Source organism: Gallus gallus, chromosome 12 (assembly GCF_016699485.2).
Source record: "Gallus gallus isolate bGalGal1 chromosome 12, bGalGal1.mat.broiler.GRCg7b, whole genome shotgun sequence".
Classification (NCBI taxonomy): Eukaryota; Metazoa; Chordata; class Aves; order Galliformes; family Phasianidae; genus Gallus; species Gallus gallus.
Window position 1 is genome coordinate 1,859,248 of NC_052543.1, and position 18,012 is coordinate 1,877,259.

General features: G+C 43.5%; 1 protein-coding gene across 15 annotated transcripts in view; it reads left to right on the forward strand.

The window, feature by feature from the left end:
* HEMK1 (HemK methyltransferase family member 1) overlaps positions 1 to 18,012 on the forward strand; it is an 83,810-nt gene that overhangs the window by 12,152 nt on the left and 53,646 nt on the right. For 4 of the 15 annotated variants that reach the window (XM_025154564.3, XM_025154563.3, XM_025154562.3 and 1 more), the window contains 7 exons: positions 5,698 to 5,847; positions 7,847 to 7,911; positions 12,579 to 12,628; positions 13,546 to 13,651; positions 14,621 to 14,716; positions 16,467 to 16,580; positions 16,922 to 17,924. In XM_025154564.3, coding sequence (XP_025010332.1) covers positions 5,698 to 5,847; positions 7,847 to 7,911; positions 12,579 to 12,628; positions 13,546 to 13,651; positions 14,621 to 14,716; positions 16,467 to 16,580; positions 16,922 to 16,958 — 618 coding nt within the window. In that variant the 3' untranslated portion in view covers positions 16,959 to 17,924. Of the gene's footprint in view, positions 1 to 5,697; positions 5,848 to 7,846; positions 7,912 to 12,578; positions 12,629 to 13,545; positions 13,652 to 14,620; positions 14,717 to 16,466; positions 16,581 to 16,921; positions 17,925 to 18,012 lie in introns of those variants that run through there. The other 11 variants (XR_006931352.1, XR_006931353.1, XR_006931350.1 and 8 more) reach the window with 7 other exon arrangements.

Consider the following 18,012-nt stretch of genomic DNA (forward strand, 5'->3'; position numbering starts at 1 on the left):
CTGTTGGCCCACAGCATGCCCACCTTGACTCTGGACCTCCACGCAGCTCTGCAGCCACTGCTGCGCAGGGAGAATCTGCTGTATCCTCCTGTCTGTCTCAGTTCTGAAAGCTGCCTGGCCCTGTGCTGTCTGCTGGTTGTAGCTGTGCAGCTGTGGAGCCTGTGGTTTGGGTGCTGGCAGACGCTGTCCTCACGCTTCTTTGTGCAGCTGTGGTTCCAAGAAATACAGTGAACCAGAGACCTGGCCGCACGGACGGGGAGGTAATACCAAGAACCTGTCAGAACATGAGTGTGCACTGGGGGCGGGGGGAGTGGAGCTGTGGGTGGAAGGGTGAGGCAGAGGCTTATGGGAAGCTGAAGGTGTTGGCAAAGCTTTGCGTTTATTTCGCTCAACAGAAAAAAATGGGGGGGGGAAACCAAATAAATGACAGTGTGAACATAGGGCAAACCTGGCAGTGAAGCAAGGCTTCCTGGAACAGCAAGGTGAGAGTGGACTGTGAGCGGCTTGGCAAAGAGGCAAAAGCTTGAGAACCTCTGGGTGCTGGAAATCAAGTAGCACGGGAAGCAAATATTTGTGTCCCCAGTATGGAACTGCAGGTAAAGGGCCTCTTCTAGTCTTTGCAAGATCCTCTTCTGCTCTTCAGTACCAGAACTCCCCTAACTTTTGAGGGTGCCCTGCCATTTCCCCTACAGATTTTTAAAATACTCTTCTGACAAAGGTACATAATGCTTAGATGCTGCCAGCTTGTCCCCACTCCATGCTAAACAAGAGCACTTACACACCTGGAAACAAATCCCTGGATGCCTGCATCACCTACAGTACAAAAACCCTTCTGGATATTTTGCCTTGCGCCCAGTTTACCACCCTCATGAATGCATAACTTCTAGAGGTAGCTGGTGCTCTCGGTGCCCTCTTGAATACTTGTTTGCACAAAATCATAGAAGTTGTGGGAGAAGTTCATTGTTTTTATGATATCTTTTCTTGATTCTATTTTTGTATGTTTGTTTTTTCTTTTTTATGAAGAAATTTGCAGCGTGCAGAGAGACTGGGATTTATTCACACCAGTAGGTGCAGAGCTGTGAGCTGGCCCTGTTCCTGAGCCTAGCCTGTTGCTCAGGCTGTCATGCTGCCTACCTGTAGCAGAGGACAAAAAGGCCCCAGAGCATAATGACACTTGAAGGTGTACCCTGGAAATGTGTGTGGCAATCCTGCAAGCTCTGGGGGAGGGGACTGCTGTGGGGCAGTTCTAATCATACCTAAGCTTTGCTCCAAGGGACAGCAGTGGCTCGTTGTCCTACCTTCACTTGTGTACCACGCTCTAGGACAGAAGTGTTTCTGCCAGTACCTGTAGCACAAGTTAGCAAGACTTTTAGTGTGGGCTGTGTTCATACTGACAATGACACATACTGTAAGCAACAATTTGGATTTTAATAATTCCACAGTGCCTACTGTGCTGTGGGTAAATATGAAATCAGGTCACCTTTCTCAAATACTTTCTTAATGTACAGTTCTATTTATTCCTTAATGCAACACTTCCTTGGTTTGTTTTTTATTATTTTTACAGTATTTTTCAGGGACAAGGCACCTGATGCTACAAGGTTTCAGATGCTATAAAGTCAGGGAAGTCTGTTTTGGTTTTGTTTTTAATCAAAATGAGTGAGGGATATTTCTCTGTATTCGATCTTGAAAGTGGTGTGAGTGTAAGTAAGCCTTTCAGTCCTGCCATTTCAAGTGTAGGGTGGCAGGCTGCGGAGAACTTACCTAACACATTCCAAAGGTTAATGTGCTGGACTGTCAAAATGATTTCTCTTTTTTTTTTTTTCCCCATTGGAATTTCTGATTTCATCTCAGTCTTTGGAACTGGTGACTAAACTGAGGGTTAAGATGGCTTTAAGCAATGTTGGCATTATGTTAGCAGATGTTTGCTGTCTGAAACTGTTCAGTTGGAGATGATGTAGCGTATCCCACGCAGTAAAGACCACAGCTTTTGGCCATCTGCTGTTGTCCCAGCTTTTCTTTTTTAGCATCTTCTGCCCGTTGGTTGCTTTTCCCTACCTGTGGGCCTAGTCAGATTCTTCTGCAGAAGTAGGGGGTGTCTGTCTGGCCTGGTGTTTTGTACCCTACGTATGAGTGCAGGAATGTGTGCCCAGACATACTTTCTCTCTCAACATTCTGCAGAGTAATGCATCAATTTCAAGTCACGTCTTCAGAGGACTGAGGAAACAGAGATTTTAACTAGATTGCTTCATAAAAGATGGAAAAATACCCAAACCACCTGAAGAACACATCTAAAATAACTCTGGACATCTCAGTCACTCGTGATTTCTATAAAGGAGAGCTGGTGGTCGTGGCAGTGTGCTAATGGGACCCACTCTGCATTGTGGTTGCTGGGTTGCCCAGTTCTTTTACACACACTGGGGAAGTTTGGTTTTCTCGTGAGAGCTGTAAGTCAAGGAAAGGACAGGTGGTATCACAGCCAGTCAGCGTGGATTTCTAACATGTCTTATTCCTCTGCATTGTTTTGTGTTCCTCTTTGTAATACATATATAGTTCCAAATTGAATACAACTATACTAGTAATTTCCTTTTTCCTGATGTGCTGGTTAGCAATTACCTTCTACTTTGTTCTCAGCTGAATTTATTTCATAAAAGAACTTAGTGCCATAATTATTGAACTCTTTGCAGTGAGATATTAATGGCTGAAAAAAGAAGTAGTTTCTTAGCTTGTCACATTACTTTTAATACAGTCTTTTAATTTTAAACTATTGCAATAAACATGGTTCTTATGAGAGAAATAGTCTTTGCTTTGGAAAAGTATATGAAATAACCAAGGCAATAAGGCAAGGGAGTCAGGGAGGATATGATGCTGAAGTTATATCAGCATCCCTTTTTTAATACACATGTGGTAAAAACTGAAGTCAATTGTATTTAAACAGAGCTCACTTTGGCAAGCACTCTCACGTTATTTTTACTGTGGAGCGTGTGAAGCAGAAGTTCCATAATAACTCCGAGCTTGAAATTGCTAATAATAAACCTTAATGAAGTTAATGAATGCTGACAGTAGTTCTACTTTAAGGAAGTTACATGTGGACATTTTGTAATCAGTAACTTATGCCCCTGTGTGACCAACCCAGGAGATGGATGGTTCTTCTGAGCCCCTGCAGAGAGTTTCCTGGAAATACTTCAGAGTGGCCAGAAATGAGCAGCATTTGAGAGCAATTCAGTGTCCGAGCAGAATGGCTCCTCTGTGGTCTTGGAATCATCAGCACCTGCTGTGGCTGCAATCTTTGCCTGTCCTCATTTCAGAACTATTTTCAAACTGATTCATCTAGCTGAAATGCAAAAGCCACTTTCACACACAAGTGGGTAGATACGGTGTTTAGTTTTCCGTGTTATCTGAATGCTGGTGGTCCTCTAACAGTTTCCTGCAGTCCTGTGGGAATATTTTCCCCCACAGTTGTCTGGAAAGGAATCCCAGAGCAGCAACAAGGAAGATGTGAGGCTGAGGCATGGTAATGAGGGCAGGGCACTGCTGTATGGCTCCTCGTATCTGTCCAGGCCACCAGCGGGGCTGGGCCCCAGGCTGAACCCTGCAGTGAAGATGCAGCTCTGAGAGATCGCAGTGCATCTCCCTCTGTTTCTGCTTCCCCTTCCCTCTTGGCTTTCAAGTAGGAGCACAACTGCACTCACTGCTGTGTGCTCTGGAAGGCAGAGGGCACAGGCTGGAGAAGAACAAAGGCTGGTGTTAACTGGTGAGTAAAGAACTGGGCATCCCTGACTTGTTCCAACTCAACGACTGCAGGAGATTTAAAAGAAAGTGATGAATACAGCTGAAGGAGGTTGTTGCTAAAAAGCCCCCTAAAGGCTTCAAAAGGCTGTGGCTGTGAAAAGTAGCCCAGAGAAGGCCAAGGACCCAGTGACTCCCCAAAGGATAATGTTGGCAGGGCCATACTACTGCAAAAAAAAAAAAAAAAAAGCAAAGCCCAAAGCAGATGGGCTGGAAATGGCAACAGCTCAGAAGCTGATCTAACAAGAAGTAAAGTTACTAGGAGAAGTGGAGAATGTCTACATATTCAAATAAACCACATCTTTTTTTTTTCTGCTTATGCTTTCAGGCACAGGGTTCTATTAAAATGGAGCATTTCAAAGCTGCTTGGCTTTCCTGGGACAGGACAGTGTTTAAACACACCTGCCTCTTATCCAGATCTGTGAAGCAAGTTGCAGTTCTGTGAAGAGGCACAGTGTATACTGAAGAGCAATTCATGTTTTGTGCGTGTCTCAAAAAAATACCATCTGACAAAGCAGTCCATGTCTCAGGGATTGTTGCTGGGGATGTTTCCACAGAAGCTCATCTACACCAGCTGTATATTTTTATACCTGTTTGCAGCCTTTCTCACTACATCCCACAGGTGCAAATCAGCCTGATATGAAGGGTGATCAACTGGCAGCAGCAGCTATCTTGATGAAGACTCCACACCTGTGCACAAACCATCTGTTCCACGGTACCCCATGTTGGGTGATATAGCCAAAGAAGGGCTTATATCCTTATGTACGAGCAGACCTGTCTTTAGCAGCTGGAAAAAGCCACTGCTGTACTAAAGTGAAGCTGACTCACTTGTCAGGATATGTTGCTTTTAGATATTTCTGCTTATGCCAAGAACATTTGAAAGAAAGGCCTGTGATTTTTCTCGTAAAGTCTTTTATTTTACCTGTTGGTAAAATCAAGCCAATTCTTTGTGACTTGTTAGGCTTTCTGGATTTACAGGAGAGGTTCAAGAGCAAATCTCTGAAGTGAATAACCTAGCCACTGTGGGAGCAGCTTGGGCAGTATGGCCTTGTTTTCTTTCTGTATGGTTGTGCCCTGAAAGAACAAAGATCTCAGGGAGTTATAAGCAGTTTCAGCAAGTGCCCACACACCCAAGGTGTTTATATTTTGCTTGTAGTTTTCTCTGATGAATAGCCAGAGAAGTTCATGCTGTGAGGGAGGCATGTGTACTGTCTGTAGTAACTAGTCTCTCAAAGCTTGGAACTGGGTATCTTTAAGACTTATCTGGCCGTGCTGGGTTTCACGTGACATTGCCAAGAGATTTAAAGACTAGATTGATGGCAGAGGGGAGACGTTGGCCGCAGAGGTGCGTAGGGCTCAAGAAGCATGGATGAAAGTCTTTTCTGTGCAACAACAAAATGTAGCAGGAGTCCACAATCTGAAATCCATGCAGGGAACTCTCTGTATGGGTCATTTAGTAATTCTCTGCCTTTGCTTTTCATCTGCAGGTTGGATTGTTAAGATGTTGTTCAGAGTTGCATAGCAGCCTCTAGATCACTTAGAAGTTTAGAAGTATTAAATTTTGAAGCCTACAAATGCTAATGGCTGGAATTTTGGTGTAAATAAAATGGTATTACAGAAGATAATGTGCTCCAGCTGTTCGGTTATTGTTTTTCCCAGTGCTAGAAGACCTCAAAGGATCTCTGGGAAATCATAACAAAATCCTCTGGATACTCGTCAAAGCACCCTGTGGGGGAGATGAAGCTTAAATGACTTATTGTCAGCTCTGTTACTGTCATTTGTGTTTTTAAAATCAGCAAAACAAGCACATTTTAGGCTATGGACCCAAGAAATTTTAATTCCTTCAATCCTCAGGGTCAAAACAGTTCCCTTATCAAAAAGTCATAGCAGTGTTTCTCTTTGTTTTATTAGGATCTCATCTCTTTGGTTGTGGAGGAAGAATCTCGGAAATGTGAGGTGAAGAATTCAGCCTTCTCAGTTGCTGTCCCACCTCCTGTGATCCTGGAGATTGGCTGTGGCTCTGGAGCAATTGCTCTGAGTCTCCTGTGCAAGATACCACAGGTGAACTTTTTAACGTGCCCATCGTACAGCAAATACCATTGTGAAAGGACAGTCCCACTCTACTTTCCAAGCAAATTTAGACAGGACTTAGCTGCTACTTCAGCAGCTGCTGTTTTTGACAATCAGGCTCTGTATGTTCATTCTAGGTAGAGAGAGTATTTAGGAATTGCTTTCTTGAACTGTCTGCAGGAGTAGTAAAGACAGAAGGAAAGAAGCAAATGTGCTCCATCTTCAGCTGTCATAACTCACTATTAATCACCTTAGATTGAAGCTGTGGTGGGGCTTGGTTTAAGCTCATATCCTGGGCTGTGGATGAGTGACTGAGGCATCGGTACACATTCTATTAGTCAAATTTATGGGGCAGTCATCTTGCTGTCAATCAATAGATCTTGACTTTGAGAGGCTGAAGACCAAATGAGTACAGAAGAGGGATTCTCACAGAAGCATCAGTAGTTGGGGTCAATATGATTAGCAGATGTCACACTGCCACAACTGCCAAGTCATTTTTCTAAAGCATTTTGTTCCGTGATAACAGCCCCCACCTTTTGGACAGAGCAAAAAAAGCAGGAAGGGAACAGAGATCTGGGTAGCCAAAGCCGTTCTTGCCCCTGATTACTTTGGCATGAAACAGACTTAGTGAGATATTATTGGTAAGCAAAAAGAAATGAAACCAAGATCTCATGAGATCACATACAGACTTACTCATAAGTCAACTTCTCATGAGCAAGAATTGCTGTGGCCAGTTCTCCCTCTGAGGGAGAGGAGAGTGAGGCTTGGTGCATTAGTTACAGAGGTAGGTGCCCATGTTCCTTCTCCTATTGAATCAAGGGTTAATACTTGGGCTTCATGACTTCAAAGTGAAATTACTCCGATTTCCTGAGCTGTACTTCACGCTTTTTACTTTCCTGTCAGATTAAACAGTTCTGCCAGTCTGTCACTGTTACTGATAATAGTCCTTTCCCAGCTGGCTAACACAAACTGCTGTGCCCAGAGAAATAAAGAGCCTTGGCTGAATAGAGTGAATGGTAGGTACATAGACAGCTAACTAGAGTTTATGTTCTTTGTGATGTCTTAATGTTTGAGACAGAAGTTGGCAGTAGGGAACAAGAGAAAACACCAGCAGCATTTCATTTATCGTTTCAACTCTGTCCGCTATGTTAGGGGTCAGCTTTGTGTGTTTGAGGGTGATAGTTTCAGGCAGTGAAATGAATCCCCCTAATGGTTAGTTGCACTGCATACCACCATTATCTCCAGATGGAAAGCATATACTTTGAGCATGCTTTCCATATGTAAATGCTTGGCAGCATGTGTTTAAAAAATGTCTAGCCAAGCAAAAACAAGTCAGGCCTGTGCTCATGCTTTTCCCAAGATGGGATAGAAAGTCAAGCATATCTCTAACCATGTAGTCCTATTGCATACTGTTACAACAGAGAACTCTCAAATAGTTGACACAGTCAAGTGCATGCTGCCAATACACATAGTGAACGTGGTATAATGACTGCAGCAGAATAACTAGGCAAAGGGTGTCTGCCTAACAGATGGAAAATGCTAGAACCTCTGCCCAAGCTGCTGTGTTAGTGCTGGAGGGACACCATGCACACTAAAAAGGAGAAGTCTAGGGATGTGATCTTCCTTTAACTTGTGTCCACTTCAGCCTTTGGCTTGCTGGAGTGTTGAGTCTCACACCACTTCAGAGCTATGAACACATCAGGTGCTGTGAGTCAGCATGACTGCATTGTTGTCAGCTGAGTTGGTTTGGTCAGAAGCCTGTCTATTTTGGTAGAATGCTGTCAGTGTTGCAGAGTGCCTTCTGTCATGTTAGCTGCCTCACTAGAAGTGATTTGTCATCCCATCAGTGCCCTGAGATGAGCTATTCCTTTGAGGAGCGGAGAGTGAGCAGTCGATGGGCAGATTTTATCTTGTGCGTCTCTTCTGGCAGAGCTTGTCTGCTCAGGAACTGTGGTGTTGTAATACTGTTGTTTGTTTTTTCTTGTCCCAGAGCAGAGTGTTAGCTGTGGATAAAGAAGAGGCTGCTGTGGATCTCACCAGGGAGAATGTACATAGGTACAAGCCCACATATTACCTATTTCTTGTAAATTGCTACTTGGGAATCACTAGGAGTCCTCAATATTTTGAAGTGTGTTTCATATTTATCACCACTGGAAACTAGAGTGTTTTTAATCGTTTGAGCTCCCGAAGAGGGTAAGAATTCAAGAAAAGAATGTTTATATTTACCAGAGGATTTTTGTCCTTTCACTTCTGAATGCACTTTGCAAAGGCAGCAGCCTAAATAAGACAGTAGTACTTTAATGCTGTCTTCCAAGAGTTTTCAAAGCGTTTCATGGTCACTACTCTTATTCTTTTCTATGGTAAACTTAAGGCTCCAAGTGGTAAGGATGCCTGTGTCACTTAAGAGGTTAAGGATAGGTATAGTCCGAACCTTTCTCTGGCTTCCTACATAAATTTCTGCCATGCTTGTTCCTATCGTTACTCCTCTGGGTATAAGCTTGCACTCTTCACTCTGTTGTCACAGTATCCCTCAGTGCCCTCCCTGTAGCCTAGGGTTTGATGAGAAGGGTGCTGCTGTGCACACACACCTGTGCTGTGCCTGGGTGCTGAAACCTGCTGAATCAAACACCTTGTACCTAATGCAGAACAGCTCTCAGGATAACCTTGTCTTCCCCAGCTTAACACAGGCTTAAGTTCTGCCTAATGCAGGCTGTTCTGGGTTGTCACCATCCTGGTGAGCACCAGAGCTAGAATCTGTACTTTTTGAGTCCAATACTCCAGTGTCTTAGAGACTGTGAAATGTACAGAGCTCTGCTATGCACTTGTATTCTCAGAAAACTGAGCATGAATTTGAGCAGCCTTGGGAGGATTTCCTCTTGCTACCTCTTTTGGAGTCTGGTACAGCTATGAGTCTTAAAAGTGATACTCATTAACTGACAATACTGTCCACAAGGCCTGCATACTCTTTCTTCCAAAGCTGCTGCTGGCACAGTGGTTACAGAGGCAGGCTGCTTCTGTTTCTGACTGTCCTGAGCTGTCTCTCTCCACTTCTTGCAATCCAGCTGCAGATCTTTCACCATTCTGAGGTGATGGCAGAAGCAAACTCTTTCCACACGTTCACCTCACTACTAAATTGTGCCCCCTATTCCAGTTATGGGGAGTGGCCAGCAGATCCTTCTGATATATGAGTGTCAAACCAAGTTCTCTTGCAGTTTTACGGAGACAATAATAAAAACAGGCCACGTCTTTGCCTCTGTGGTTGAGGGCATATGGGAAAATGTGTCCTAGTATCCTTGCTTATTGGCTTAGGGATAGCTATGGGGAGTGTAAATGCATTGCCAGAGAAAGTCGTATTTCTCAATGGATATTTTCATTAAGCAAATGCTGCTCTTGTCTGTGGCATGGTGCCCTGCACGTCTTGCAAGAGAAGCCGGTAGGATAAGCTGTATTACTGCTGAAGCCAGCTTGGTTCCTGCCTCCTTTTTGCAGCTCCCTTACCACAGCTGTGTTCCTTAGGGAGGAATGCTTAGCAAAGTCTTGGTTGCGCTGAAGCAATACCAGTGCCAAATTACCCATCTGTGTACACTGCGGGTAGATGCAGAAATCCTTTCATTTCTTGATGTCCCTGTTGTTGATGAGGCAGTACCACAGGCCCTCAACAAGCAGGACTTGGGCATAAGAGCTTTGTTGCAGCATGCTTTCTGAACCTCACTTGGGTAGCCTCAAGATGTTATACCGAAGAGTTGGAAGGAAAAGTCTGTCACCATGGTGGCTCTCTCCCAGGAAGAGACAGCATATTGGAAAGAGCTCTAGTTTTGTCAGAGGTTTCTCTAGACGTTGACTGTAACGGGGTACAGGGCAAATTCTATCTGAAACCATCTGCTTTTGCCAGTCAGGAAATGGCATCTCCTGTGGGTGGAGTGGAGTCATTCTCCACCAGCAGTTCTTGACCAACATTGTCTCTCTAGCTTGGCAAAGTGCATTCTCTGTCGTTGTTCAAACATTTTCTCAAAAGCCAGAGGCAAAATTCATGAGAAGAGAGGTATTTTGATGGGCAGATTACATAGCTGAGGAATTAGAGGCTATGTTCCTTCTTTGCTGCCTCACTCTTTCTGCTTCTTTGGTCTCTCCTGTAATATCAGGCTGTGACCAAGCACCAAGGTAGTTTTCAAACTGTCATCTCTTTACTGTTCCAGGAGCATCAAGGTAGCTTCAGGGGTTTCAGGCAGGCATGTCCAGCCCATGGGCTGCATGTCGCCCAGCACAGCTCTAACTACAGCCACCATGGTGGTGGCTGTGCTCCACCAAGCAGCTTAGCCCGGTGCACAGCCTCACTTAGGAACAACCAAATATGGTGCACTGCTAACCCTGTCTGGGCTGAAACTGGGGCACAGGGTGCAGTGCAGGGCTGACTGAAGGGATGGCAAATAGGATTATGCATTCTGGTACATTGGCTGCATACAGTCCTGTGAACAGTGAAAAATAGGCAGCTGTGCTTTCTGTTGTGATCAAGGAATTTGAGAACAGCTTTCAGGGTTGCAAAAAAGGTTTGGGTTTTTTTTTTGGTACATTTATGACTATTTTCAGTCAACATAAATGCACTGCCTGCAGATTTTCAAATGTCTGTGTGGAGCTGCAATCAGATTTTCAACACAAATCTGATCATGTCTCTCTACTGGACTTCCATAATCCCTATTTTAGCAGAGAGAAATATCCCTCACTTCACAATCATGCCTTATTCATGTCATTGCTTTTTGGCAGTACATACATTTGTGAAGTGTTTTTCGAGGATGAAGCATAGGAAAAATAAAATTTCATCAAAAATCTCAGACAAACACCTTGAGACCTCACTGAGAATTGCAAGCACTGCCATGGAACCAGGCTGAACTGTTAGTTTCACAAACATGGCAAAACATCCCACTAGTTTCGTGGTTTTGTTGTTCTCCTTCTTACATGTTTTAATTAAAAAGCTATTAAAAATTAAAACAAATTTTGTTGCTTATATACATTAGCTATATTGTACATTTTATGAGAGCTGCTCTGAAAGGAGTGCCTTCTGTTTTATTATGTTAGCCTGTGATATCAGAGGTTGATCTTGGTGGTACGGCAGTAGAGATTGAACCTTCCCACCTATATTCCATTACATTTTGTTGCCGTGCAGCAGCAGGGGGGCAGTCTAACAAAATAACATCACAGCATGGAAGGGCATATGAAGCAAAGGTGGGTCATTGAATTCTTCCATGTGGGAAAAAATGGCACCCACTGATATTTGTTGACACTTTGCTGAGCATTGATGGAGTCCAGAGGGTGGATATGAGCACAATGAGGCAGTGGGTGGTGTGTTTCAGCAGTGGCAACAACAACCGTGGGTCACTTAGGCTGATGCAGGTTTTTACTAGTTTGGCATGCAAACTCCTGTTAATTGCTGACAAAAATACAGAGCTAACAGTGGTGACTGTTGAAAAATAGTTTTTTGTAGCTGAGAATGTGCTCCATAAGTATTGTTACCGTGCTCTTTGTATCTGTTGTAGTTTCCATGGAAATAAATAGGAGGCATTACTTCTGGAGTGACCTACATATATGGTGCCCAAGACAATTTCTCTTTATTCAGCGTGGCCCAGGCAAGCCAAAATGTTGGACACCCGTGGTTTAAGGGAATCTGTCTACTTAGTCTGTTGCAAGCTGGGAGCTAGAGATGGATTGTGCCAGGCTGAGGCAGACTGGAGAACAATGCAAAAGCAATCTGGCAGTCTTGAGGCTGTTCTACTTTGGAGTGAGTCAGTAAATCAGAGAGACCAGAATCTTGGCCAAGATTTCTTCCAAAGAAATAGTGAGGTGTTTATAGAGCTGTTTCTTAAAAATAACAAACCTCCCTGCCTACGTGCTCTCTTGTCACAGGTGAAGGGAGAGGTGTTTGTGTCTCCAAGTACCTTCAGGGATTCTGCCAGTGTGAGCTCCCTGGGGAGGTCTGGTTGCAGATGAAAGGTGCTGAGCAAAACATATTTCCCAATTAATGCGCACAGGCATGTCAGGGATGAGAAAGATCACGAGTTAGAAAGCAGCACCTGAGAAACCTAGTGTGTTTTAAATACATTACACTGAATGGTCTGTGCGTGAGCTGTCCCTATAGGAGTCTCTCTTCCTGGTCTATGTCTGCCACAGGAGTTGTGCTGCACTGTATGTGCTGGCTTCCTGCTAGTGTGCAGTACAGTCTCGTCACCTTCATGCACTCATGTGCCTAAAAAATACACTCAGATGCCAGAACACTGCTAAGATCCAAATCATCAAAGAAGCTGGGGAAAGAATGTGTCAAATGTGAGCAAGTTGTCTTCACTTACCACATCAGGTTTATGTATTTGATGCATTTAATTTTGTTTTTCTCTGCTGCTGAGCTCACCTGGGGGAGGCCTTTAGATACAATTAATATGTAGCAGGAGGAGAATACTGCTGTGATGTATAGGTATATTTTGTATGCATGGAACCCGTGCCCAGCAATCATCATGGGTGCTTTCTGCTTCAGATGTTGCTCCTCAGACAAAGAGCACTTCCTAAACTTTCCTTGCAGCTTGAGAAAAATCCAACGGCAGTCAGTGGTATAGCACATACATGTATCAGATAGGAAGAGTGATTATTTAATGACCTGTTTATTGAACATGTTGTTCATGAGCCCACAGACAAGGCTCCTAATCTTTCTGCCCTCTCATCTGACCTTTTCTCTACAGGCTGCAACTCCAAGGCAGGATCCATGTCCTCCACCATAATGTTTCATATGGTAACTCTTTTCATTGTCTTAATCCCCTTTATATTTTTTCCTTTTTTACTTTCCTGCTGTTTGGTGAGGTTTATCCAGTTTGGTAGTTGTCTGCTAGGCTGTGCTTGACCAGCAGGTGTGGAGGAGCCAGGAGCTCCAGTGTTGCAGATCACTAATGCACCTTTCTCGCATTGTTGGTTTTGACCCTCTATTACTGCTTAGAGGTATGTCTGCAAATTTGAGCTTGTTCTGGCTGTGTTTCAGCAATAAGCCAACCAGGTCCAGTCCAAAAGCCTGTGTTGGTACCACACCTGCATGGGTAAGCCTTGTGCTGAGAGGCTGACCTGAAGACCGTACCATGTTCATGGAGTTGCATGGTGTCCGGGTCAGAGCTGTTACATGTCAGTCCATATAGGAGCATGAGCATAGCAAGCTGAACTTGTTGGCAGAAAAGCAGGTCTTTAGTTGGTTGGTACTGCTGAGGGTGTAGCTCTTCTGCTTGCTCTGCTGCAAAACTTTCAGCAGCTTTGGTAAGAGGAAGGATATGCATCCTGACAGCTAGTCGTAGCTCTCACTTAGGTCTATGCAATGTATCAGGTTCCAGTTGTTGCTTTAGATCCAGTTGGGCTCTGAGCTCTCTAGGACATCAAGGTCCTGTGTTAGTGTAAGATAGATATTCTGCTAAGCAGGGCTGTTGGTCAAAAAAAAAAAAAGATACTTTGCCTGTGTTTATCTTTGTGTGTCATCTTCCATACAGGATGGGATGGTAACCAGGCTCAGCTATCGCAGAAAGAAACAGGGTAAAATTCTATGAGAGAGAAATAGAACCATACACACATCTGCAGGTGTCTGGAAAGACTGTTTTCTGGATAGGATTTTGATATTGAGCTTAGGGAGAAAATTTCTATGATTGAGAGCTGGTTGTGATTCTTTTTTAGGTTCTGCCAAACATCTGCTACCTTGGGGCCCAATGGACTTCATAGTCAGTAACCCTCCATACGTCTTCCATGAAGACATGGCTTCCCTGGATGCAGAGATCCTCCGGTAATCAGACACAAAGATTTTCCATCTCCTGTTTCTTGAAGCAAAGCTTTCTAGCTGCTGTCTTATATTATGCACTCAGCTGCACACAGAATGGGGAAATGTAGTAAACATGTCCATAATTGTAGGTGTGTTCATTTATCGTATACAATAGCATAGCATCACTTTGGTACTGCTTACAAGTCTGAATCAATATCAAAATATTTTAAGTGTTAATAAAAATGGAAGAAGTGCAGACTTTGAGATTACTAAATTTTCAGTCCAAGACTGTTCCAGAATTTTTTTCATGTTAGATTTTTTTCACAATTGGTTTGAGTTTATGAAAGTAAGGCTAATTAATCAGAGCAGCTTTTTGTGATGAAAGAAATTTAGGTGGAAATACTGTGACCCATTTTAATCACAAGACTTGCCTTAAGCAAACAAACCCAAACAAACACGAAGAAGCAATTTAGGGTTGTGGCACTGTTTTGTCTGTGCCTGGTCTTCCTCAGAAGCGATTGTCATGCATGTCAGGACAGTCCTGTATTCAGCCCTATGCAAAATGTGTAGGGTAGCAGATTCTGTCCTTGAAAGTGGCTGAGTTTTCTGCATCCGAGTTTGCTCTGCTGGATTGTGGTTACTGGCATAGTTGAAATAAAGCAAGTGCTCCTTTGTTGTACAACCCACTCTTTCCCTGTCTAGCAAGCACAGGGAGAACATATCCATATGTTGGAACTGTCATCCTGGAGGCAGGTGACTCAAAGTCTTAAGGAAGAATGTTTTATGCTTGTGCTTTGCTTGGGGTTTCTCAGCCTTGAAGTGGCAGCCTTCGTACTCCCTGGATTTCTCATAAAAGCAGTGAGTGCTCTCACCTGCTATAACAGGGCTGGAGTTCATTAGTTGCACCTTTGCCCGTGGAGCAGGGCAGTGCATCCTCAAGGGCATGGCTCATGCTGCACGAATTGCTGTTAATGCATTATTTCCAACCTGTAGCTACGAGGACCTTGATGCACTGGATGGGGGAGATGACGGGATGAGAGTCATTAAAACAATTCTGACTCTGGCTCCTACTCTTCTGAAGGATTCTGGGTGAGCATGGTCCTCCTTTTGAATTGCACATCTTCTCTCTGTATCTGTAGCTACTATTTTTGTCTCATGCAGGATGGCACAGGGGAAAATAACTGCAAAAATGCCCATTTAGTAATAGTAGTGTATTTTTGTTTGTTTATTAAAAAAAAAAGTGATGTATACAAGCAAAATCAGTTTGAAATTCGTTGATACAGGGATATGGGCCTTCTTTGACCAGTGCTGGTGTTTCATAGTCATTAACAAAATGAGGATCTTTAAAGCTCAAAGCAGGAACAGAAAGAACGTGAGAGAGAGAATAGAGGGAGAGGAAGCACAAAAAAAAGCTTTCCAAGCAGAAAAGCTGTTGAGAGAAAAACAACATAGTGCTCTGTGAGAATGGATGTAGATCTGTTTCCCTCTCATTTTTTGATCAGGGGAAGCTTGTATGTTGTGCCAGGATTCAGTGCTGAATGTCCTGGGAGAATAACGGTAATCAGCCAGAGACCATTTCTTAAATGTTAGATTCCTGCACAAGGGACGCTTGAGACTGGTTGGTTTCTATTTGCTGTCATGCGGGACCCATTTTATGCTTGAAGATCAACATGCTGATACCCAAATGTCTTTTGTGCCTTGGCATTCTCATATCCTGTTGAAAATTCCTTGTCTTAACAGCGTTGGAGAGATCATTGAAAATCTGTTGTTTTGGGAAGAGAAATAGGAGTACTGAGAAGCACAATGGAAAGAATAAATCCCTTATTTTTTGCTCGGCCACAAGAGCAGAAGTTGTTCCCAAGGGCTTCCCAGCAGCAGACATCAGTGCCATGGGGATGGCTGTTAAGATATTTTTCCTAGTCCCTTTTTTGTTTGTTTTATAAGGTGGAGCCCCCATTGCGGGGTAGGAGTCTTTTAAGGTCAATAATGAAAACCACACCCAGCTTGTAATTAGTTTGGTGAATTTATAGGGAGTGTTCAGTGTGGGACTGTTCAGGAATTCTCAAGAGAGTGTAGGGTTGGGGCTTGGCCTCTGTGCTTTGCCTGTTTAACTTGTATCTTGCTAAACTGTCAAAGGCTGTAGTACATTTCCACATGCCTGTAAGCTAGGGTGGTTCCACCTCGTTGAGGGAGAAGAGTTTCAGAAATGGGCCCATGTCACAAAGCCTGGCTGCAGCCGAGATGGAAATGGTCCTTTGTGACCAAGCTGTGTCCTGGTGCTTTATCTGAAGCTGTCTGACTAGTTCCCTTATCCCTGTTGCGCTCTTCTTTGTATAGTCATGTGTAAGACTGTATGACCTGAAACCTGGTTGTGGTTTCATAACTCATCTATGGAGATAATTATCGCAGTAAAATGTGTGTACTGACTTGTACTTTGACTCTCACTACTGGGACTTAATGTCACTGTGCTTATACAAAGGAACTCCACGTTGCCAGTCCAGTGTTCATCATTCTTGCATTTGCATCACAGAGCAGCCTGCTCCACTTTGAATCTTTGTGGGCATCAGAAAGACAAAGCTGGTGATATTCCTACACAGAGTTCAGAAGAGTTCCTCACATCTCAGTGCCAAGATATAACTGCTCTCACAGAGGAGTACCATGAAAGTTCCCCTTTAGATCAAGATTTTCTCCCTCTGATGGAAGCAGTTGGAATCTGTGTCTTAAATAGATAGCTGCAGTCTGTTTTAAGATCACTGGTTTGCAGTGTTCCATAAAGGAAGATTTTAGTTTTTGTCAGCCTAGCCAACCTAGTTATGTGCATCTCCTCACATCTTTTCAGGAGTGTGTTTCTGGAAGTTGATCCCAGACACCCAGCTATGGTGGAGGATTGGCTAACTGCACAGCCTGACTTGTTCCTCACCCTTCGTGCTGTTCACAAGGACTTCTGTGGCAAGTAAGTCTGTTTTACATACACATTTTTACTTTAAGTATACAACTGTGTCCTGTATAGATTAGATCCCTGCATCCTGATATATTGAATGAAACTCAACAAGAGAAAGTCAGCAGCTGAAGCCAACATCTAACAAACCAGGGACTCCTTTCAACTGTCTGAACTTTCTTATATCATGAGATAATCTGGCAGGTGTTTCTGAGTCAGAGACTCTGGCACGGGTGAGCAATTCTGGTGAGGTGACTAGCTCTGATGCCATTGGAAAGTTGCTGCCTTTACATGATGGAGGTAGAACCGTGTTCACCCTAGCAAGACTTAAAGCTCTGCTTATTTTTCTCCCACAGACCTAGGTTTCTGCACATCCAAAAGCAAAGCAGATGACAACTGTACCAGAAACAACGTCCTTTCTTGCAGTAAGCTTTTTTGCTGGTGAGCCCTTCTTGAATGGCTTGATGAAAGCTGCGTGACAAAAGAAATCTCCATTTTCTGGTGTATGACTTCTCCATGCAGTGACAGACCACTCATTTCCCAATACAGACTTCATCTAGAGTTGCAGAGGATCACAAGAGTGTTTGGAAGTGTTTGACTTTCCTCAGGGAACTTCATGAAACTCGAGTTCACTCTGCTCAAGTGACTCCTTAATCTCAGGACCAAATAAGGAGGAGTTCACAGCTCCAGATACTTCCTTGCTGTGATAGCAAATTTCAAAGAAATATGTTAAAAATCCAGCTCGTCAACATGTCGTATTATTCATTTCACCTAGAAAGAACATCACCTTTCTTTTTAATTTTAGAATATGACCAAACTGAATGATAATGGTCCCAACTCTGGCTTATCGTAGCTCATGAGTGTGCAGTTATAATGGGACATGACTAACTTGCCCACTTCAAATTCAGATCTCTTTTTAGGATCCTGATGCTCTACTGTAGCTCTCCAAAAGCAAAGCAGCCTTTGTTTCCTAGTCCTGTTGAATGTCACTGAAGCATCATTGCACATGTTGCACCACGATCGCTTAGGACAGAGTTCTGCAGCTCAGATAAAGTGACTTTAGTCATACGTGGGTTGAGATGGATTTAGGAAGAGAACAGACGACAATGTATGGATCAGTTAGCCCCTTCCTCTGGAATATGCTTGTTTGGTCTAGAAGGGAAAGCCTTTTATGTAGACTGTTAAGGACCACAACTGGAAAAGCACCTGTCCCTGACATACTTTCACTCCGTATTTGTGACCGTATAGGGTCAGTCAAGAGGAAGAAGCTCTTGGTTTTGGTTAAAATTCTCTGAATCTACAGCACCTGATACTTTATGGATGCTACCAGAGACAATAAAGCCATCATAATTAAGGTGGTATTGTGTGTAGGTTAAATTGAGTCTTACAAGAAATGCTTTGCAATTGAGTTTTCAAACATGCTAGCAGTTCTGAATAAACATCTGGG